This window comes from Lemur catta, chromosome 1 (assembly GCF_020740605.2).
Source record: "Lemur catta isolate mLemCat1 chromosome 1, mLemCat1.pri, whole genome shotgun sequence".
Lineage (NCBI taxonomy): Eukaryota > Metazoa > Chordata > Mammalia > Primates > Lemuridae > Lemur > Lemur catta.
The window spans coordinates 13,644,436-13,668,484 of record NC_059128.1 but is presented as its reverse complement, the minus strand read 5'-3'; the positions used below and the strand labels follow the sequence as shown (position 1 = coordinate 13,668,484).

At 45.0% G+C, this 24,049-nt stretch overlaps 1 protein-coding gene across 4 annotated transcripts in view; it reads right to left on the bottom strand.

Annotated features, from left to right (window-relative positions):
• Window positions 1-24,049, bottom strand: part of FOXN3 (forkhead box N3) — a 363,642-nt gene that overhangs the window by 98,379 nt on the left and 241,214 nt on the right. For all 4 annotated transcript variants that reach the window (XM_045562186.1, XM_045562179.1, XM_045562196.1 and 1 more), the window contains one exon: window positions 15,377-15,441. In XM_045562186.1, coding sequence (XP_045418142.1) covers window positions 15,377-15,441 — 65 coding nt within the window. The remainder of the gene's footprint in view (window positions 1-15,376; window positions 15,442-24,049) is intronic.

The window sequence follows — 24,049 nt, the reverse complement described above, 5'->3', positions numbered from 1 at the left end:
GGAATGAGAAACCACTTTCGTCTACCTAAAATTTCAAAGCCTGTATGATTCACCAATGCACTTTGCCAAAGACCTTCTCAAAGTTTTTCCTAAAGAGTTTTCTTTTTTTCTCTGATTTCACTTACACTCACGTAAGTTCATCTTAACCTATATCTGTGAACCTAACTCTCTGGCCATGAATTTTTTTTTTAAAAAATCCATTCTTAGGGGAGATTGACATTTCAGTCATTTTTGCCAGCTGGCATGCTCAAAATGGAATCTAAATATTGTATTAACAATATCAATAACAAGCAGGTTTGGAGGGTCTTAATAAAACACGCTTCAATTGTGAGAGAAACCCTTGTTATTTTGTGTTTCACCCAGCTCTAAATTACCACATTGATTTAATAAAATCTATGACAATCCTATTTTTTAATCATGTAAGAATTCTGAGGTTCACTACATGTGCATAATAAAAATCTGAAATCAAATAGGTGTAATAAAATTGTTAGTGCCCAATCATTTTTGAAACTTTTTACCTATATCCAGCCAAGTCTTCTTATGGGTACAGTTCAATAAATTTTCCCAAGCTATTTACCTTTGAATCACAACCTGGATGAACAAACAGACGGTTTTCAGGAGCTCACAAGCCTCCCCTTCTGTCCTCCATGGTCATTAACTTGCACCCCAAGGATAACCAGAACCTTGGCTTGTCGTTGTACACAGTCCCTGGCCAGGACAACACCGAGCCATGGCGATCAGGTGAGAATTGGACCCAAGAGAAAACCCTAGGGTGGGCTCACAAGCAAAGGGTTCCCCGTGAGCTGCCCCCATCAGGAAATTAGCTACATGAGCTCTGCTCAGTTTCAGCAAACAAGTGCCTTTCCAAACCATAAAGGTGTTGGTTCTCACCTAACCCCAATAGAATAAACTCCTTCTCAAGTAGGATTCCATGCAGGTGTCTTCACCATCAAATCAAAATTCTCAAAGACTTCTATATCTCTCTCATATCTTTGCTGCATTAATTCTTACTGATGATGATAACAACAGCTTCCATTTGTTCATTACTTACAAGGTGACACTGTGATACGGATGTACACGTCTCCTGGCAGATACTCAGAGAGTTTGACATTGAGTCTACGATGCACCAGTCACTGGGGATTTTCCAAATAATAACTCCTTGTGTTCAAACTACACGTCACAATCTTTGCATTTGTTATTTCACTTAGAAATTGCATTGTGAAGATCCTATATGGTGTCCAGGGCAGGAGTTAATAGCTCTTGCAGCTGGGAATCTTTCCGTCTTAAGAGATACTAAAAAAGACTTTATTATCCGCCGTGACTGGGAAAACCAGGGGTGGTGATGCCTTCCAAATAGCATTGACTGAGACCTATTCTCTGTCCACCCCCAATCAGCTTCGTCTCTCATTGAAATAGGCTTGGGGAGCTCCTCTGTTCACCGGTGGCTGCCAGAAGCCCCTCAAGCTACAAATACCAGCTTTGAATCTAGCACTTCCTTGGCGTTCCCAGGACAAAGTCTGAGAATCACTATAATTAGAACAGCCTCAATCGTGTGACCACCCAGAAACATCACTGTGGCCAGAGGAATGGGAGGGGCGCACTGGCTTAAACTGAGGGTGGGAACATCACTTGGAAGCACTTGGGTGGGTGGACTGGGGGAAGGAGGGCTCTCTAGGTGCAAGTCAGGGTCCGTTCCCAAGGAAGGGAAAAGAAGTTGTCCGTGACAGCAGCATAGCTGCTTCAGAACACAAAGCCACAGATACAAAAACGTAAGGTCAGACATGCACATATACAGAGCCAGTCAGTGGAGGTCCAAGGCTAGAATGCACAGCTTCCTGAGATTCTTCTAGCTTTCTTTTCATCATAATTGCCATTATCCATGGGTATAGAGAACTGCCACAGTCTCAGGGCAGACGCTGATGTCGGTCAAGTTAAAATAATCTCCCAGAGGCCCAGAATCTTAGTTAATGATGACATTCACTTTCCCTGGCAGAGCAGGAACTGCTGAAACAGAGAGCCTTAGCTAGACCCACCTCACTGGTGGTGGAAGAGGGATGGGAGATGGACGCAATGGCCCACTACTGCAGATTAACCCCAGGCAAACAACCGTGGGCCCTTAGCTGCCAAATTTGACCCCTAGACACCCAACTTTGGGGTACAAGATGCTCAGACAGCGGGTGAATGTATCAGTCAGCTAGGGCTACCACGACAAGAGTGATAGCCTTAGTGCATTTCAGACAATAAAAATTTACTTTCTCACAGTTCTGGAGCCTAGAAGTCCAAGATCACAGAATTGGCAGGTTTGGTTTCCCTTGAGGCCACTCTCCTTGGCATGCAGGTGGCCGACTTCTTGCTGTGTCCTCATGTGATCCTTCCTCAGTATGTACATGGTCCTGGTGTCTCTTCTTTTAAGGACACAAGTTGGATTAGGGCTCTTCCTTTATGTCCTCATTTAACCATTATTATTTCTTTAATGGCTCTATCTCCAAATTAAGTCACACTGGGAATGAAGGCTTCAACATATGAATTCTGAAGGGGACACAATTCTGTCCATAACAGTGACTTCCAGGCATACTTTTCATAAATCGTCATTGATTTCCTGCCCTGTGCGAAGTACCCTGTGAGGGGCTGGAGTAGAGGTAAGGAAACCTCCACCCTCAGGGAGATGACAGTCTAGCTGGCAGGCGGAAGTGAAGGGATAACCAAACAGTCTCCTTGGCTCCTGCCACGGCAGAAGGGCTCTGATCCCAGGGGAAGGAAATGAGGAGTCAGGGAAGACCCTGCTGCCTGTGCGGTGCGAGGTTGCTGTGGCTGCATCTCCTAACTCTACCCCTCCTGACCTGCGGCCATACGGTCAACTGTGCACTCCGCAATCACAATGTCGCTCCACCCTCCAAACAAAAAAGGCGCCATTACATTTGCAGCAATGGCAACAACATTCAGCTGGCCCAGCTCACCAAGTGATGGGGCCGACACCAAAGGCACAGGCCACAAGCAAGTGCACAGCAAGTACATCAGCGTGTGATGCACGGATGTGCAAAAGCAAAGGAGAAATACGATGAAGGAGGATGCGGATGCGAAAAGTCACCAACTCCCTTTTAGGCAGCTTATCTTATTCCCTGCAGGAAAGGAGACGGGAAGAAGAAGGAAAAGTGTTCCAGGCAGAGTTGTGGTGAGTGTGTTTGACTCTCAGGGTAGCTAGATAGTGGGGACTTGGGGTAGATGGTGCAATTTAAATCTTGTATTTAAATCAGACATCTAAGGAAGAGTAAAGAACTAACAGCTCATGCCCATAAACATGGGAACTGCTGCAGGAGGGTAGGCATGGCATCACGTGATCACCGTGCAAGGTGGCCAGGAGCACTGGCACTGCCGTGGTCACAGCCAGGCTGGCACCAGGAAGAATGCAAGTGGCTGCATGACTGGGTGAGGGGAGCAGCCCATCAGGCAGACCAGGGAGTGGGGGAAGGGGGGGTGCTGGGGGCTGGGCAGATGAGCGAGGTCTGAGAAACTCAGATTTCCATTAGGCGAGGATGCCTTTGCATTTCTCTCATTTCCCCACTGACTTGCGAAAAATAATAATAATCACATCTTAAATCAGTATAATTTGAAGAGTAATTGAGTAATGAAAACCCAGTTCAGAACCAAAGATATAGCCTCTTCAATCTCACTTGCTAGTTCCCAACTTAATTTTTAAAATTAAGACACCTCTAATGAGACACGAGGTTGTTCACAATGAATCCAAAATGCAGTGAGGGGAAGATCAGATGCTAAATGAGAAAATGCGTTCTATTTCAAAAACTATCAGCCCATGCGTGTGTGGTGGGGGCTGGGAGCCGTGAGGGGGGTGCATATAGCTCTTCACTATACAAGGCTATTTAACTATAAATGGCATTTGTTGGACATGTGAGTATGAATTTGGAGGAAATGGGGATTCCCTAAAACAGCTTTTGTGCTGTAGACCTGAATTTGGCATTTGAGGCACCTGGCTTTGAATCCTGACTCTGACAATCCCTCATAATAACACACACACACACACACGTATGCACGTGCACACACACTTATACATATATGCAGCTATACATACCGACACACGTTAATTTGCATATATACATGTATGCTGCTTGGCCAAGTCAAATGCTCGACTTTGAGCTTCTGTTTCTTCATCTGTACAGTCAGGAAGATACCACCTACCTCTCAAGTAGTAAATGAAATTATGTGTAAGCCAGTGCTTTGTGGCTCTAAGGGGGTGTACGAATGGTAGGTAGTAGTATTACCAAGATCCTACTTTGTTTGTTTAAGCCAAGTCACCATCTCTGAAAAGCTCTCCAAGCTCACCCTCTCTTCTTCCAAGGGACAGCCAAACCGCTAAATAGGCCTCCTAGGACAACACAGAGGCTGATGTTTCATCGACATACAAAAACATCTGTGATATATATTTCAACTGACACTGTTTATTCAGAGACACTTTATTAAGTAGGACTCTCGGTTGTACACAAGAAAAATCCAACCTAAGTTGGCTTAGGTAAAAAGGAGAATGTATGAGCTCTTCTAATCCAACCATGGGTAGGGCAGGTGTAGGGTGGCCCCTGGACTCTGCTTCTTTGCGTTGGTGCCACTTCTTGTACGCTGGTGGATTCTCCAGTGGTCTGGTTTTTGAGGCCAGACTATCCTTTAGAGCTCCTAGATCTAGGATGAGAAGTACAGGGCAGAACTCTGGCCTGGGCTGAGCCACTTGCCCATCCCTCAACCCACCACTAATCACTAAAGCCGGGGAGTTCCCATAGGAAGTTGGCACCTCTCACTTGGGACAAGCTGTGGGTACCACCGAGGAAAAGGATACCCTGATATGGCTACTGGTACTCATCATCCCCATGAGCCACCCCAACTTGGACCCATGATGGCTGTAAAAGTTTAAAAGCGAACACTTCATCCATAACCATTTCATTTCCAAAACCGTGGCAAAATGTAGAGACTGAGAAATACAATACACAAGTGATTGACACAGAATTGGCCATTGTACACGTCACAGGCTTCTCAACTCTTACCATGACATCCTCATAAAATTGCTCAAAGTGTGGGAAATGAACCTACAACCAAGATACTGAGGTAGAGCATCTCTACTGGCAGATGTCAAGACCTGTGGTTCTAACTCCTCGCTGCAATTTGTGTCAAATAAGCAGAATCAGATCAGCCTGATCATGCCACATATAAAAATCACAGGCCAAGGAAAAGGGGACCAACCAATGTGTGTTATGGTGACCAGGAGGTAAGGACAAGTTCAACATGATCCCTTCAGTGATTTTCTAAAGTTCCTTGTCACTGCAAGTACAGCTGGCTGTCTCACTATCTCTCTGCCTCTCTCTCTCCCCTCCTGCTGGTCTTTGAAACTAATATTTGAAAATATCTCAGCTTTGTTTGTATTTTGGCACAATCTGGAGAACTAAGACGAAGAAACAGGATATTCGATCACAAGCAATTCCAATCCATCCACAGGAACCTTCTCTTTCTGCCACATTTCTGCAGGGTCTTAGTCACTAAGAAGTGTCAGGGAGAACAGTTAGTCAGGACTCAAGTTCTCCCATGGGCATCCCACAGGTATCTGCCTTCACGTGTCAGGAGCTTCAGAGAGACTAAAAACAGTCTTAAGCATTCCTAAAGGTATAACTTCAGTTCAACTAAGGAAGGATTTTTTTTGTTATTGTTGCTTCATCTGCTGTTGTTTGGGGGTGGAAGGTACTGAACACGTTAGGAAATTGCAGGACACTGCAGAAATGTTATCTTAAACATAATTCTATTTATTGAACACCCAACAATCACCAGGCACTATACACGTCTATGTACATATGTTATCTTTTAAATCTCACAAAATCCCATGAAGTGAGCACTACTATGTATTTGACTGACCAGCAAACGAAGGTTCAAACTGATCAGATGAGTTGCTCAAGGTCACTTAGCTGATGGATGGTAGAGGTTGGCCTTGAACCCAAGGCTCGCCAGCTCCAAGCTCTTCTCTCCCAGTCATGTTGCCCACCCCTGCAGTGAAGTCAGGGGCCACCACACCTGCTGTTGGAGCACCTGCTAAGTTCCAAAGATGCTACACAGATCATCATTTCCATCAGTCCTCATAATAATTACAGCAAGACTGGTATATTCTGCATTTTTACAGTAGTTCAAAGAAGTTTACAAAACCCTTCCAAAGTCAGAGAGCAATTAGGCAGCAAAGGCAGGGGATGAACTCAAGTATGCCTGATTGGAAAGCTGAGGTCATTTATCCTATGCCTGTGTGCCATCATTCAGAAAGGCCGACAGGAGAGCTGGGTAAGTGGAAACACCAGAAAAAGAGAGGCAGAGGGGTGGCAGGAGAGATTTATTCTGGAACCTCACACTGGGCGGTGGTAAAACCTGAGTGCATCGGCCACATTCACTCGTGCATGTGCACACACACCTGCATGCATGCAGGCACGCCCAACCTTTCACGTGCACTGCAGCAGGTACTACCCGGAAGCTCTGAGCTCTATCTTCTGGTCGTCAGGGGAACCAAACAAGAACACAAACTTGACCTCCTGCAGTTTACAAGTGGATGATTTTAAGTCCACTTCTGATGTAATGTGAACAGCTTGCTCAGAATATATTTAAAAAAAATTCTTCTTCATCATTAAGTCTCTGGGCAATTGCAGAAAAATATTTCCAGACTTCCATCCAAGCACGGTAAAACCCAACTTCAAGGAGAATGACTTTTCCAATTGTGTTTTAAGACGGAGCACTCTGATAAAAGCCAGCTCCCAGTGCAATGTGATCTAAGGTTGTTGAATCTTTATTTATCATCTAACTGATATGATTTAATAGACTAGAAAAATATTTTTAAATGCTCAAAAAATTAAACGATAAGGAAATATTCCTATTGATGAATTATAATTGGTATAAAATTATATCTACTAATACAAAATTCATGTAGACTAAAATAAAATATTCATTCTATTAAGGGGTGGGTTTCTCTCTTTGTATTAATCTTTGAATGACTAATTTTAAGATTTCCCCTTTTCTCTATCCAGTCTTTAAAAATCATAAAATGAACTGTTTAAAATAGTCACATGTGGGAACAAGGAGGAAAACTGTAGCACCTTAATTACTTAAATGAAAGAAGACAACGTTAAGTATTCATTTCCATCTTTTTGTCTTGTTGTAAATTGCTTTTAAGTGTTATAACAGGATTCTCCCTCAGCCCCAGCCTGCAAAACACCGTAGGACATCTAAATATCTAAGATGGAAAATTGTTTAGAAATATTTTTTGTCATTCTGAACCAAAGATTGGGGTGAGTCCAGGTTTCTGACCCTGGCTCTGAGACCTTGAGCAGGGCAATTGCTTCAGGTCTTATTTCTCCCACCTGCAAAATGGGAGTAATAACACATAGGACTGGAATAAACAATAATATAAAGAATATATCCAGCCAAACATAAACAGTCATCTTATATGATTCTATTCATACAAAACACCCACAACAGGTAAATCCACAGAGACAAGAAGGAGACTGGTGGCTGCCAGGGGCTGGGAGGCGAGGAATGGGGAGGGACTGACTGCACGGCTGGTGTGGGGTCTCCTCTGCGGGTGAAGAAACGATTTTGGAACCAAGTAAAACGCCACTGACAAGCACACCGTAAAATCGTTCATTTTATGTTACAGGAATTTCACCTCAATTAAATAAAACTAATAGGTATTACAGATAGATGGTAAAATTATGAGTAATTTTTATTTGCATCTTTATATTGTCTGTTTTCTCTAACAAAACATATTATTTTGATAGTAAAAAGCAGTAGATGTTATTTGGGGGGAGGAAGAATTGATGCTAGGGAAAAAAATTAAAATATCCTGACAAATTCAAGGAGAGAGAAAGGGGCATGCTAATACAAAACCACAGATCCCTGAAACTTCTTTGCAGCCGGGCTCGGTGGCTCATGCCTGTAATCCTAGCACTCTGGGAGGCTGAGGCGGGTGGATTGCTCGAGGTCAGGAGTTCAAGACCAGTCTGAGCAAGAGTGAGACCCTGCCTCTATTTAAAAAATAAGAATAAAAAATAAAATTTAAAAAAACAAAAAACCCTTTGCCAAAATTTGCCTCATATCCTTCTATGAGGGGGCTCCTGCCTCTTCCCTGGTCCTGAAACTCTGTGCCTCTTATTTCAGTGATTTTCCCCAGTTTCTGACTACGCGGCAGCTGCTTCGTTGCTGTTGCTGATGGCTACCATTCTCTTACTATAAATCCAGGTCTTCTACACGGGGGTCAATTCCCTGAACCTTTCCCCACTATTTTGTTCTACACTCCCCAGAAATCTCATCTGTGCCTGTAACTTCAATGGTCATTTCTGGAGTAACAACTTCCAAAACTTCCTCTCGGGCCTGCCCTTCCTCTTCCAACGGCCAGCCTCAGTTTCCATCTCCTACGGGACAGTTCCCCTGAAACACGAGATTGGGCCCCACACACCTAGCAGGGGCCTGACGGGGAGGCAGCTCCTAAGGTACTAGGTTTCATTCCTCCAACCAAGCTGGCAGCTCCTTCAGATGCCTCTGTTTCCGTCCATGGGACTGCCATTTTCTCTGTGTGTGACACTGGATGGTCACTATAGACAGTGGTAGAGGGAACAGCTGAAGATAAAGTCAGACAGCAAAATACAGGACATCTGACTGATGTTTGCTGATTCCAGGTCAGGCTGTCGCCACTGGGGAAGGAGGTGACTGGAGATTGGGCAAATTTGGATTCTAGGAGATGGTGAAGATCAGAATTAACCCAAGTCTTCTTTTAAAATTGCATTTTCTTGTACATTTTTTAACTAAAGAGCATGTTCTCAGTGACCTCATAAAACCTGAGATATCAGAAAAGTTGAACAGTACCCTTTAAATTCACCTCTGCCTGTAAGCAAAAGCAGCTAGCTGACTTCATTGTTGCAGTTACATAAATATCTTTACAAAGAACTCAGTGCAGAACAATAAGACAAATGATGCCAAGAATAAAGACCCCCGCCCCAAACCAAAGGGCCTCCACGGCCAAACAAGGACAGAAGGCAATTAGGGCTTGAGGGGGGAAATGCAGAGAGGTTTTCTTTTTTCCCTTTTCTGTTATTACTAATTTTTTTTAATGGGTGTGCCTGAGGGCAAGAACCAGAAGACTCTTGCATTAGGTGGATGTCCTCGTTTCCAAAGGGACAAAAGAGTCAGCTTGTGGAGCAGATTAGACGCAAGAAGCCAAAGAGCCCAGGGCTGCAGGGTCGACCAATGGGGAGGCGGCCGGTGGGGAAGGCCGTGCGCAGCAAATCCGCACAAAGCCCGGGACCCACCGCCTCTGCGCAGAGAGGGAAAGATCGCCTGGACTCAAGACCAGAGGCTGTGGCCAGACACGCAAGTCCAGGGGTGACATCCTGGTTATATCCGAAAGGAAACGCCACTGAGCTGGCATTGGGAATGGCAATCACGCAAAAGAGCAAGCAAAAGAATGGCAATCACTCTCCTTTGAAGAGTTCTGGAACTTTTCACCGGGCATATACCTGCAAGGATTAATGATGGCACGGAACATTAAAGGTTAAAAAACTTAGCTTTTAGAGAGCATTTGCGAGGTGCCAGGCACTGGACTGGATGTTTTCACCTTCACTGGCCTTTAATCTTCACAAAGATTCTGGGAAACACATCTTGTACCCCCATTTTACAGACAATCAAACCTGAGGCCCAAGGTCCCAGAGCCGGTGTCCCGAGAGGGAGGGATCCAACCCTGGCTTGACGTGGCACTGAATCCTGTGCTCTGTCACGCAGCCATGTGTGCGCCTGCTGTGTACAGGTACTTTCGGGTAAGGAGTATGGCTTGGGGTTTGTGAGCGGGGTGACCCGCAAGGAAGCAGTCCTATTTATGAGGAATCAAAGGCGTCTGAGACAAAGATATGAACAAACTCTCTCTCACATTTATGTACAAATCCAACAGGATCTGCGCCCCAGTCTCTTGCCCCATCCTGAGAATTGCCCCAGCAAGGGGAAAGAGCACAAGGAAATCCCATTCAGAGGATTTTAGCCCTATATTTGTAAGATTTGCAGTTTTGTAAAAATGTTATAATAGCTAACCTTGACTGAGAATTTACCATGAACTATTCTACGTGCTTTATTAACCTGAATTCACCAAATTCCCACAGAGAGGTTAAACCAATCACCCAAGAAGCTAGACAGGGTCTGTTTCCAGGTTGTCCAAATCTATACTGTACTATATCGCCTCCCTAGGATCCATGAGACCTTTAAACATCGTCCTGTTTGAGGATGGGGATGTCCAGCCAGCCTGCTATGACCCTCCGTCCCCTCCTTGGACCCACAGCAGACACGGCCGGCTGAAGGTAACACTCATTCTCCACTGAGCACAGCTAAGCCGCAGAATCCATTTCCACCTATTTTTACGGAAGTTGCTAGAATGGATCAGAGCTGGTATTCAATAAGGAGGCTCTGCCATCCCTGAGGTCCACTCCTTAACTTACAGGTGAGGAAAATGAAGCCCCGGGGATGCCATGTGGCTTGCCCAAGGTCACAAAGTTCACCAAGTAGCAGAGTTGAGACCAGAACCCAGGTCCCCTGACTGGTAATCCAGTGTTCCTTCCAACGATATACCGAGCACTTGCTCTTGAGCCTTGCATGGCACGAAATACAACCAACGTGAGGCGTCTCATACGTTTCAGCAGTAAAGATATATAGCAGAGTTATGGGAGTGGGTTAGGGTTGTGGAGAGTGGGTGACACGCAATATTACTCCCAGGAAAGTCTGGACATGAAGCCGACAGAGAACATGGGAAACTAGCCTTCCCCAAAACGACTCATCTAACAACCATAACTGACTTCATGCACGTTCTACGGATTGCACGCACATTTGTACACACGTAGGAACAACATACACCTAACGGCAAAGGAGCTGGTTTCCGTTTCCCTCATTTTTTGGGGGGGGGAGGAGGACATGGGCAATACGACCTCACTCTGTGCATTGAAAATGCCTTTAAGGATTTCTTTCCATTGCGTGAGCTTGTCCAGTGGGTCATCAGAAGTGAATGGAAATAAAAACCTGTTATGCATGTTACAGAAGTTTTTAATTCTACCACTGCATCATAGGGCAACAGAGTTGGTCATAATTAGGGGCCCCAATACTGGAGTGATGGAGAAAAGGAGGGTGGAGGGAAGAACAGAAGGGCACAGGGTGTCAGCTCAGTGGCTGGGAAGGTCTGTAAAACCAGTGGCCTCATCAGTGCTGGTGGCGGTTGGGCTTCCTGGAGGAGGCAGCCTGAGCAGCCTTTTCCGAGAAGGGCTGGGACGTGTGGCCTGACCACAGAATGGGCCACAAGAGGCCCTGGGCCTCCCCTGGCTATCTCCAGCCTAGCCCAGTGCCGGACACACAGAGATGTACAATGAAGAGACGCTTGCAGGTGGGGCAGTGCAGGCAGGCCCAGGAAGGCCTGCTCAGAGCAAGAGCTGGAAATAAAAGTGGGCCAACACGGTCAGCCAGCGCAGAGTTGTAAAGGCAGCAGCACCTCTCTGAACAAAACTGCATGGGGGCTCTGAGACCTACAGGGCCTGTAACGGCCAAGAGGGTAGAAGTGGAAGGAAAGATCGGCATGGCTTGTAGCAAATTTTAATAGAAGGCGTGAAGCTGACAAGGGCAGAGATGCCTTAGTTGTACCAGGATGAAACCATCAGGGACCAGATGAAGGGTCAGACCAGGGGTGAAGAATGTCTTTAATTATGAATCACTGACTCATTAAAATAATTCATCCGAGGATGATGTTTAAATAACATAACCTAAATTTAAGTTTGATGGGTGAATAGAATGTGGGAGAGGAGAGGAGGATAGGGAGCTTGGAAAAGGGAAAATATAAAAAAAAGACTTCATTCATGAAGAAAATAAGAGAGATTATTAAACTAATTAAACTGATAAAACAAAAAATGTATTTCAAACACATAGAGACCATAACACAGGGATACACAGATACATGTAGAAGGGACATTTGGGGACACCTGTCAGCTGGCCACTCTTGCAGGGCTCTGAATAAGCCACACTCTTCTGTTTGGATCCACCCTGGGTCCCCTTTGAACAATAAGCTTGTCCCCTCGTGATGCTCTGCTTGGTTTCCATTGTACAGGAACTGAAGTGCTCTCTAGTCTGCTGAAACTGTCTCTAGCCGCCTAAATGGCATTTAAAATAAATACTGCGAATTGATGAAATGGCCAATTATGTTAAGTACCCATGCCTGGTGTAATCCAAACCAAATCTTACCCCATTATCCTCAAAACTGAGAGGTGATTCAGCAGCCCCTCTTGCCAGTGATTCTGAACCAAAATACAGGCGCCGCACTCGACGTCCAAGAAGGACCTCGAGTACTTGCAGTTAATTCTTGCAATTGGTTTTGTGCTGGAAAAAATAAGTGTACTCCGTTTCCACTCCAAACCAAACAACTATTAGGCCACATAAACTGGTTCCCCATTGTAACTATTATGTCATTTTGATTTCAACTTCATTTCAGGTTTTAACTTCCATTCTTTCCGCTCCAGACACTGCATTATTCATCTTAAACATATTGTGGAGCACATGATGGCATTATCCACAGGTGTCTATGCCACACTCACATTCTGCACCTACCTCCTCTAGTCTCTGCGGCAGTGCTCTCTGAGACGCTACGTGCTCTGGCTGTTCCCTTCTCTTGAGATGCCATTTTTTCCCTGTTTCCACACACCCACATCTATCTGTTTTTCAAGGTCTTGCTCAAGTATCTGTTCTTCCAAGAAGGGACAGCCCCTCTGCTCCCACCCTCCTGACAAAAATAAGTCTCCTTCCTCTCTACTTCAGGGCATATCTGGTCATTTTCCCATCCTGCATTCTTATAGTCTCAATCCCCAGGGCCACTCCACACAGCAAGTTTTCTCCCAGCCTGGTTTAGGCAGTCCTGCGTGTGACCCAGAACTCAGGCAGGCTTCTGCTGGTCAGTCCCTGGGCCCCCAGCATCCTAAAGAGGCTCCTGTGTCACCCCCACATGACAGAACTGCTTTTCCCCTACTTCTAGGAATTGGGCTCTTTGGGGACAGGTATCCCGGTCCTACCTGCCCTCAACCCAAATCCCTGAGGTGGAACCTGTTAACAGAGTTCTTTCCTGGTCTGATTATCTAGAAAAATTTCCTTCGACTTGCTACAGGGAAAAAGAAGAAAGGAGTGCACAATTTTGAAAACGTAAAATACAAAGATTAGAAAGTGAGCATAACTCAGGTACATTTTCTTCTACTTGATTCTAACCTAAACCTTCCACTGCCATGACCAGGCGGTTCCCTTCTTACATATCCGTATCTTTATTCTCAAAACTTTTGCTCGAGGGCATTAGCAACTTCTTGATGGCCCAGTACCATCCAGCAAAGGAACACGAAAATATTAATTAGGATGAACACCCTTATAGTTCGAAAAATCTTATCACAACAAAAGTGTCTCAAGAACTCTATACAGATATAGCAAATAAAGAAACATCACGGAAAAGAACTAACGTTAACAAATCCCCACCCACACTCCCAAGCTCTCACCCAGTTTCTTCTGATTTTCAAATGTACAAAAAAAAAAAAAAAAAAAAGAATGAGTTGTATTTAATTAGATGTAGATTCAATAAGCATCTGAAATCTGTACTAGTTCAATTCCCTGTGTCTACAGCAATGAGGGTAATTTTTAACCCTGTCAGGGAGAGCAGTACACACAGAGACAGGGTCTCACACGCCATTACTCAACTTCAGGAACTTTATTGACACTCATATTTCCCTCCTGTTTTTGCCCCACACAAACAAAAAACCTAATATGCTTACAGCAAATCTTACCTAATGCAGAACTCAATAAAAATCCTAAAAGGCTCTAAGAAAACAAAATTCCTTTTCTCAAAATAATCCCAACACAAATGATCTTCATATCACTGCTGTAGTTCCAGAGGAGAAATGATGATGCACATAACTTTGAAACTCACTTGAAAAGAACCCAAAGGCTGATTATAATCAGATTCCACTTACACTATCTGAAGGGAGAACAGATTTTTTTAAATTACGTATTAATTTTTGAGAGCAGAGGGAGTTCCTTTTATTTTCTTAAACATTTAGGATATCTACGGTGGTTATTAAATTAGGATTAACCAAACTTGCCTGACTAAATTTTACCTGTACTAAGCAAAACTACAATGAAATTCTTAAGTTCTCAATTTCACAGGCTATTAAAAAGACAATATGCAATTGTGTGGCCTCTAAATCAACAAAAGAGATGTGATGACGTCCCTCACAATTGTTTGAGCTACTCTGGAAACCTGAAGATAATAAATGTCTCTCTTCTTAACCACATTTATATTCTACTCCTTCTCACACGGCTGGCCCTCGACGTGTACTTTTAAGGGAAAGAGGTAAAGTGGCTCTAAACCAACCAAAAGGCACTAAAATCCCTCACCATCAGCCCAATATAGTTCTAAAGCTCTTCATACAGCCAAATCCATTTGCTTTTGGCCCGTGGTGCCAGTCTGACTCTCTGAGCCAACCTACGGAGGCCGGAGGGGACAGAAAACTAGAAGACCCCTGGGAGCCAGTCAATCCGAGTTTATCTACAGAAGAGATATCCAAGACAGTGATAACCCAAAAGTGATTTCTAAAAGTATTTAAAACGCATCTTTTTGCTATTTTTTAACCATTTATTCCTCTTCAGCTTTGATCATTTCAAAAGAAACGTAATAGCAAAAAGAGAAATCAAAGGCAATTTGAATTCCTTGAGCACACTGCATAGGGACGGCAGTACAGGCAGCTGAAGATGGGCTGGACAACAGCAAGTGTGTCACCGCAGATGGCACTTGTAGGGACCAATGAGGGGTGACTGCACTCGGAGCCTCAGAACAAACCTCGGCCAACCTTCCAGGCACATGTGGACATCAGGGGACAGCAAGGAATGCGTGCACCTCCACGGTGACAAAAGTGCCAGGACATCCAAACCATCCTTTGTTAGCCCACGCATTCGAAATAGGAAAAGGCGTTTGCTTTTATCAGCCCAGTTTATGCTACCGTCACGTCCTAATCGCCACGTAACTCCAATTTCACCAACGCAAGCCGATCGCTTCTAGACTTTTGACAGCGGGCCAAAGAAGCGGTCCTTAGAGGCCTCGTTTCAAACTCACAATTTACAGCAACCGAGAGACCTGAGTAGGAAGAAATAAAGAGAAGTGGACAAACAGACCCTACCCACAACGGTCACACTTCTCCAAAGAGCAACCATTCCTAAACAGGACAGAACTCTCCTGGCTGACACCAAGCACAGAGGAGTGGTGACAGGGGGTGAGGGAGAGGAGGAGGTGCTCCTAGAGACCTACCTTGGAGAAGGGCTCCGTTTCTCTTGAAGAAGGTACTGCCCGGCCAGATGGGTGGACCTGATGTGCTGAAAGACAAGAGAAACTGACGTCAGGGTGGGCTCCTTTACACTCACTCACCCTCAAATTGCCCTCACGCCATTTCCCCAAGTAGGAATTCTTGACAGCTGCTCTTTAAAAACCTTCAGGTTGGCTTTATTACAAACGGGCTTCCTATTTCACAGTGCAGGACCTATCCCTGTGTGAGCATTCTGACTACGCGTCTTCATCCTGCTCACACCTGGGCACTGAAGTCACCTGTAGGCAACCTAAACAGAATGGCAAATTCCTACGGTTTGATGGCATAGCTTATAGCTTGAGAATGTCTGCTAACCTGTTTCATAATTTCATGAATTTACGTGACAAAGAACTCCTGTCTGTGTCTTCTGAGACCAAGTGTGTTTTCTGACACTTCCTGGTGCCGTTTGCTTGCTACACATGCAAACTTGCCTTTCTCGGCATTTCTGCCACTAAATCCTTAATACACAGATATGACCTTGACCAACTTCCTCCTTCCCCCACTTCTCTTGTTTCGTATCCTGTTTTCAATTTCTTGGCTTAAAATGTTGCACTCCATACCCTATAAAACATTTTGCAGCTATGTTGCCACCCACAGTCTGGTAACAGGAGAGGCAAGAGAATAAGAAAGATCAATATATCACAAAGACACTTACTGCATCTACAGACGGGCATTTTCACTGTTTTAAGACATTCAGTGGAAAACTTTATAACCAAGCTAGTCTTAGGGAAATAACCTTAGAGTGGAAAATAGGTTATTCTAAATCAAGGATTGGTTTAGATTAATGTTAGAATGCACTTAGTCAAAACTGTTACTACATTCAGCCCAAGAGGCAACATAAATTACTTTCACCAAAATAGTATATGGCAAATGATATTGGTTAATGCATTATCAATCATCTTGAACATTAAAAAAATAAATAATTGGTCTGAGAAATACATTTGTAAGTTCGGCAGACAGACACATACACACACAAAGAAATCTGAAGGCTACACAATGAATGCTTCATCAGTCAACCGGGGTCTCTAGTTATGTAGGACAGCGAGCGATACTGTTAGCAAGGAGAAATGCCAACGACACATTCTGCGACTGGAATTTCATTACCAGAGGTACAAACAGTGTAGCAGGTGTGTCCCTACGGACACATTACATGATTGAGGAGTAGGGAGGGAAGAAGAAAAGAGCTATAGCAGAAAAATACCATTACACATCAAAACAGCATCAAACGTGTTAGAATACACATACAGTGAACCTTGATCTTAATGAAGCTTTTTGTTTTGGAGCCACTTGACTAAAATTAAACTAGAATGATGCATCTCAGCTACCGTTTTCCTGCAGCCCTGATTCTCAGCCCTGCAGGTGTGACCTCTAAGTGGCCAGGAGTTGCACAGACATCGGAAGACCTGGCTGGGTCTCAGGATGACAGCAGCAAGCAGATTGCTCTTCCATCTGATTCCTATCCTATTCCGTTTGGGGGCTTTTAAGGCTCAAAGTTGCATGAAGAATAATGTGCATTAAAATACTTGAGATTATCTTTTAACAATCCCAGCAAGCTCTCAGGATTTTACCATCTTATTTTTATAACAAAGCAGGAAACAGCAAGCTGGCTGTTGCCAACACCAAATCACATGATTTATAAAGATATTTAAAAACTGAGGACTTCATTATGGAGGAGTTGGTGCTTCTAGAGAATTCAATAATTGAGTATTACTGCAGGAGCCTCAATATCCAGCTTACTTCCATCCAAATCTCCTCTTTATCCTGACCGTGATTTGGCTGAAAACTGAGTAGACACCAGGGATGGCGCAAATGTGAGGAAAGAACGATGGGTAAATCCAGTGATTTAAATAAGGGAAATTCTCTGTATGATAGAAATCTACCTAAAGATTCCTACAACATCCTCCTAATGTACTTAAGTCGCTCATCACCATTCTACAGTCATTCTGCGGAGTTGTGGATCTCACCTCTCCAGGAGTGGAGGGAGACATGGACAGGCCACCACCATCTCTTGTCCGGCCCTTGTTATAACTGAGGCATTCACTGTGGTCTCTTTCCAGCTCAAGATAGGCCAGTCCCTGCTGTGCTAACTGCAAAGCTTTTGAACTCCTCAGTCCCATATTCTACACTCTTCTTTGGGCTGGTCCCTCAGAATGGTATCTTCTAATGGTTGGGAGACTCAAAGACCTATTAAGCCTCTGTTGAGAACTGTGCTTGGCATTGAGAAAGACTTGGGGGGAAATTAAAAACCATATTTTTTGACTTCTAAGAACTTGCTTAACGACGGTAATTCAGAGAAGAGGCTAGAGGCTGAAGTCTCTGTGGGAGGAGCTGCAAACTACCCACTCACGTGGCAAGCCGGGAGGAGGGGAGAGTGGGGTACTCTGCACAGGCAGCCACATAAATGCCAGTGACTTATGGGAAATGGCCACAAGGGCACCCTTAACCCTAACTGAGTGGGTTTTAATCACCCTACAATGGCGCTCACATTGCTTGACACTGGGATCAAGTTACCATTTACTGAGCACGGTAACCAACACTTTTCCATGGGATCCTCCAATTCTATGGAGTGGACAGGGCAGAAACCACCTTTCCATGTTCTACAGATGAAGAGACAGAGGTCCTGAGAGGTGAAGGGACCTGCCCAAGGCATCACACAAGACAAGACCAGGGCTTCTCGTGCCAGCCCACTACCACAGGGACACACACATCAATGGCCCCAATTTCATTTCTGATCTTCCAGCACTAGACTCTAAGTACTTCCCCATGGAAGAAGGCTATGGATGGTATTTTGCTAGGAATCTCTCCAAGGCAAAGTCCCAGGCTGGAAAAAGCAATCAGACTAACCATATGTGAAACACGCACAGGCTCACATTAGCAGAAACAATACAACGTTGGCGCCACAAATGTCTCATTTCAATAATGCACTAACAGAATCCCATGACCTTCAGAAGTATAAGCCAAACCAACTTCATGACAAAGGAAGCAGACCAACAGGTTAAGGGGGCCTTGCCTGCCAGAAAGGCAGTTTGTGAACTGGCATTTGAGAACACCGATCCAGTTAATTGGCAAAACCAGCACTGAGCCAGCGAGTCCCGAGAGATGAGTGATACCTTCCTCAACAGCACCCCGGGCATCCACCAGAGACTCGCGCGCCTGGATCACTCCCTGGGCCCCACACTCTCAGCTGCACTACTTCCAGCTCCCAAGGGCACACTCGAGTCAACAGGTCACACAGCCCAAAGGTGGCTTTCAGCATAGTGATGTGATCTGTCATGTGCTTTCTCTACACCCACAATCGCTGTGAGCCTTAATCATTGTGAGAACCAGCTGGATTGTAAACCTAGACCCTGGGAGGTTCTGGCAAAGCCCACACCTGTGTTCATAAGCCTGCACCCTTCTGTGGTTCTAAGGAGAAGCAAATTAACAACTTTTTCCTGAGCACCCAGCGGCCAAACGTGAAATGGAATCTCTAAAAGAGAGACTAGGACGCCATAACACGGATGAGCTTGAAAGTATGCTAACTGAAATAAACCAGCATAAAGAAGACAAATGCCATCTGATTCCACCTACATGAGGCACCTGGAGCAGTCCAATTCCTAGGGACAGAAAGCAGAAGGGTGGCTGCCAGAGGCCGGGAGGTGGGGGGAAATGGGAGGTTAATGAGTACAGAAGTTTGGTTTTGCAAGATGCAAAGAGTTCTGGGGGTTGGTTGCACAACCTTGTAAATGTTCTTAACACTACTGAACTGCACGCTTGAAAAATGGTTAAGATGGTAAAGTTTATGTGTGTTTTACCACAGTTAAAATTTTTTTTAATGTATAAAGAAAAGAGGGAGGTAGAGAAGGGAGGGAGGGAATGAGAGTGGGGTGGGGATGGGGGGGGAAGGAGAAAGAAAGAAGGGAGAGAGAGAATAGGAAGGACTCTGGAAGAAGTACTTAGCGAGACCAGCCCATCCTAACTAGTACTCAGGGAAGGCGGAGCTGGGCCACTACTCCTTAAGCAACGGATCACAGATTCCTGTCATATTCTTAGCACTGGAAACCAGTGCTATCCCCTGGCAATCCCCTTGAATGCGTGACATCTGCCATCAGACTGTGTTCTCCCAGGAATAAAACACTCAGAGCAGTTGTCAAGAAGGGGAATCCCTGAAAAAAAAAATCCTTGGAATTCTATTGTTTTACCATCTTACTGTGGCTAATCACCAGGAAATAAAAACGAATCAGATCTACGCCACACCCTAATACGGACCCCTCGGTGAAGAATGCCGGTCATGGACATTCAGAACGCAGAACTGGAGCAAGTGGGACAAAGACACGAGTGGGAAGGTTTTGAACTTCACAGAACGTCACTCACAACTTCAGAAGCATCACAAAGAGCACAGGTGAAAGTTCAGAGTTCTCAGGGACACTCTCGACACTTTCATAACCTTCCAAATAATCAAACTTGAGCACCTTCGCAATGAAAAGGGATCTCAGTGGCCACCTGGTCCAATCCACAGTGTAGGGGAGAGAGAGCACAGAATTTGGACTGGGGAAATTCGCTCAAAACACAGACTGAAAGTCTTTTAACTTGTCCAAGTCTCAATTCCATGCCTGTAAACAAGTATCTAGTGTGTGAAAATGAAACAAGATGATGGGTAAAAAGAAGATGCTCCGTAAAGGGCAGAAATACCCCTGGTAGTCTTGATTACAAGAAAACTGCAGTTCAGAGAAGTTAAGCGATGTGCACAAAGCCACAGAGCAACATGGTGGGAGTTCGTAGCTGGGTGTCACACTTCGTTGTAGACATTGTCACTTGGCTCTTTTCTCTATTCCTTGATGGACGAAGTGTCTACACCTCCCATCTATCTTCCTCTTTCTTTTAAGAATGGTTTGCGATCTTTGGTTTGAGATTGCATATGATCCTTAGTCCAAAGTAGGAACAAACAGTTTCTAAAACTCAATGGGCTGGAAGAAGCAGCTTTACAGATGCCACCTACTCTAAAGGACAACTCCACATAAAGTCCTGCACACATGCAAACTGGCAAGCAATCAAGAAGCAGAAGAGATCAGGTGGAAACCTACCAGGACTGGCCCATTTCAGAGGCTGACAACCTTTGGGGTGGGGGGCATTACTGAAGTGATCAGACAACAACCATCTAGGACCACAAAAACTATCACTGAGAGAGTGACAAGATTGTTCTGAGGGCAATACACCAGTCATGGTAAGAAATGGAATCGCTCTGTCATCTCAACCAATGTTGAAACTGGAAACTCGTGCTGCTCTCAACAGGATCGGCCTGCAAATATTTCTCATGTGCCCGTTGCCACTGAAGCCCTGGATGTGCCGGGGGCTGAAATGGCTTTCAGGATCGGCCACAGGTGGCAGCTGCGCTGGGGCCAGATCTATTGTGTTATTTTAAATACACTGATGTTTCGTCATGTTCCACAAAGCATGCTATGAAGTTGAGGCTTCATTCCTCGAACATGTTTGAGAACTGCCATTGACCTGTGGCAGGGTTTCTTAACCTCAGCATTACTGACATTTTGGGCTGGATAATTCTTGTCCCGGGGTGCTGCCCTGTGCACGGTAGGATCTTCAGCAGCCTCCCTGGCTTCTACCCACTAGATACCAGTGGCACCCACCTCACCAGCTGTGATAACCAAAAATGCCTCCAGATGTTGCTGTGCATCGACCAGGGGATAAAACTGCCCCCCAGTGAGGGCCCAACGAAGCTGGCCCCCTCTCTCCACTCATCAAGTCCCAAACCTCCTCCACATTCTAGCAGGCAACATCACCTCCCTATTTCTAAACCACAGACGTTCCATTCCACCTAAGTTCGCTAGCTGCTATCTCTGCCCACATCTGCACCTTCTTCCTTGAGTAACATCTCTATTGCCTTCCTTTTTTTCTGGAAACTGTCCTCCCTCCATCACCTCCTGTCTCACGCTCACCTCCCCTTTCCCAGGATTAATAGCTTCTTATCTTAATCATCACCAAACATCAATTGGCATCCATGGGTTTCTCCCAACTCCCACGGCCCTGCCTCAACACAGCCCGAGGGGTGGGGGCTGCGAGTCTGGTCTCTACTCCTTCATGTCATGGCCACAGTCACCTTCCTGGCAGGGGTCACTAGAGTCATCCAACCACTTGGCCATTCAAGGGTGCTGTGGTTTGCTTGTGTCCCCTCCAAAATTCAGGTGTTGCCAATGTGACAGTACTAAGAGGTGGGGCCCTCAAGAGGTGATCAGGCCATGAGGGCTCCTTGCTCATGAACGGGATTGGTGCCCTTATAAAGGAGCTGAAGGAGGGCATCAAGCCCTTCTGTCCTCTGCCTTCTGCCACAGGAGGACACAGTGTCTGTCTCCTCTGGGGGAGGCAGTGCTCAAGGCGCCATCTCAGAAGCAGACCTCACCAGGCAACGAACCTACCAGCACCTTGATCTTGGACTTCCCAACCTCCAGAACCACGAGAGATACATTTCTGTTATTTATAAATTACCCAGGCAAGGTATAAACAATATAAATTTTTACATAATTTTGTTATAGTAGCACAAATAGACTAAGATGAGGGGTTACTGCCCTTGATGGTGCTACCACCACTATCCCCTCCCCACTGCATGCCCTCCCACACCCACGTAAGAGGCTTTTTCTCCCCAGTGTATACACTTTCTGTTACTTTTGACTGATCTCTTTACAGTCCATCCCACTGTCAGACTCAACGTACCCTCCTAGCCCGCCCCACTCCTGCACTGTCCTGTCTGCACAGTCTGCCAGCTCTCCGTCCAGTCTCGGCCCCACAGTCACCAGTGTTCTCAGAGTTTCAGCCCTTCCCGCCTTTCCACTCATGCTCTCTTCCCAGGAGAGTCCATGGAAACTCTGGGCTTTCCATTTCTCTACCTCTAGCTGATCTCATCTCCAGACTCTGGAATGCATCTCCTACCGGGTCCCCACACAGCATTCAGCTGCCCCTATGTCCCATCCACTGAAACCAGGGGCAGCTTCCTGCCTCTGCTGGTCCCCAGGGCCCTTTCCAAAGGGCCCTGGATTTGTCAGTGTCTGCACTGGTTTCCTAGGGCTGCCATAACAAAGTAACTACACACGGGGCGATGCAAGCAGCAGAAATTTATCATCTCACAGTTCTGGAGGCCAGAAGTCTGAGGTCAGGGTGTCGGCAGGGCTGGTTCCTTCAGAGGCTGTGAGAAAGTTCTGTCCCGGCCTCTCTCCTAGCCTCTGGTGGTTTGCTGGCCATCTCTGGTGTTCCTTGGCATGTGGAAGCATCATCCTGATATCTGCCTTCATGTCCACGAGAGCCCTGGCCTCCGTGTCAACAAAGCATCTCATTTTTCATGTGTCTTACATATTGAGTGTTCATGTAATTCATCATTGGAAGGGTTTGGTGGCTAAAAATGTGTGGAAGCTTATAGGGCAGGGCCCCTCAGAAACTCTTCTATTCATTCCTAACATGTTCCTCCTGTCCTCCAATGTCAGCTGACCCTGGTTTCCAGAACCCACATGTACCCTGCATATTTCTTGGGTCCATCTGAGCCCGTTCTCTCCCTCTCTGCTTACAATGTGTTCTCTTTGCCTGTTCACGTCCCATCCATCCTGTAAAGTTCAATTCAAATCCCAGTTCCCAAGGACACTTTATCTAGCCATTTCCACCCTGCAACCTCTCCCTGGTCTGAATCCTTCTGGCAATTACTGTCCCTGTAGCTCATTTGGGAATTAATCACACTCTGTGGTGTTTTCCCATTCCCATGCCTTATACCTCTAATTCATTGTCCACAGGTATGTGTGTGTCTCACCTTACCATGGCAGACATCATGTGGGCAGAGGCCAATGGTGATTCCCCTCCTAAAACTTGGCCAAGTTCACTGAACACAGAAGACAGTTGTCATTATTCACTAAGTGATTTTGAAAATAGCAGGAATGCTATGTGCATGTCCAAAAGGGAGTTATTTCAAACACTAAGAACTAAAAAGAAAAATCTCTTCTGGACATAATTAAATCTTTGACAAAGGAACTAGCGTATGTAGTAACATATCTTCTTCCACTATCATCATCTCTAACAAAAACTCAAAAATCTTTACAAATGGAAACAAAATTATAAATGTCATCATTGATGGTAAGTAAGAGGTTAGGTAATTTGGATTCCTCTTTTCTGTGATTTCTTGATTACTTAGGAATATATAAATAACTAGATAAGTACGTGTATATTTTTGATAGCGCAGAATGCATGTTTAGGTATATACTGAAGAAATTCTGCTTAAAACCGTGGCTACAATTTTAGATGCATACAGCTCATGATACATCTTACCAACAGATGCAAAGGTGTTTAACATTATCTTTGTGCTACACAGTTTCTAATTTTACATATGAAAACCAAGGCATCATTCAGCATAAAGTACATTATTTGCATGATATATTTGCATTTGTAAAACACCCACATTTACTTTTACTGCTTAATGGGCCCTGGTTTAAATGGGCCACTCTATATAAATGGAGCACACTGGTTCTCAACTCAATGGTGCTGATAAGAAAACTACTCCTTTTAGATGCAAATGAACCTACTAATCACAATTAAAATGGTGGAGTAGAGGGAAGCGGAGCAGCTGTTCCAAGAGCTACAAGTGTAGT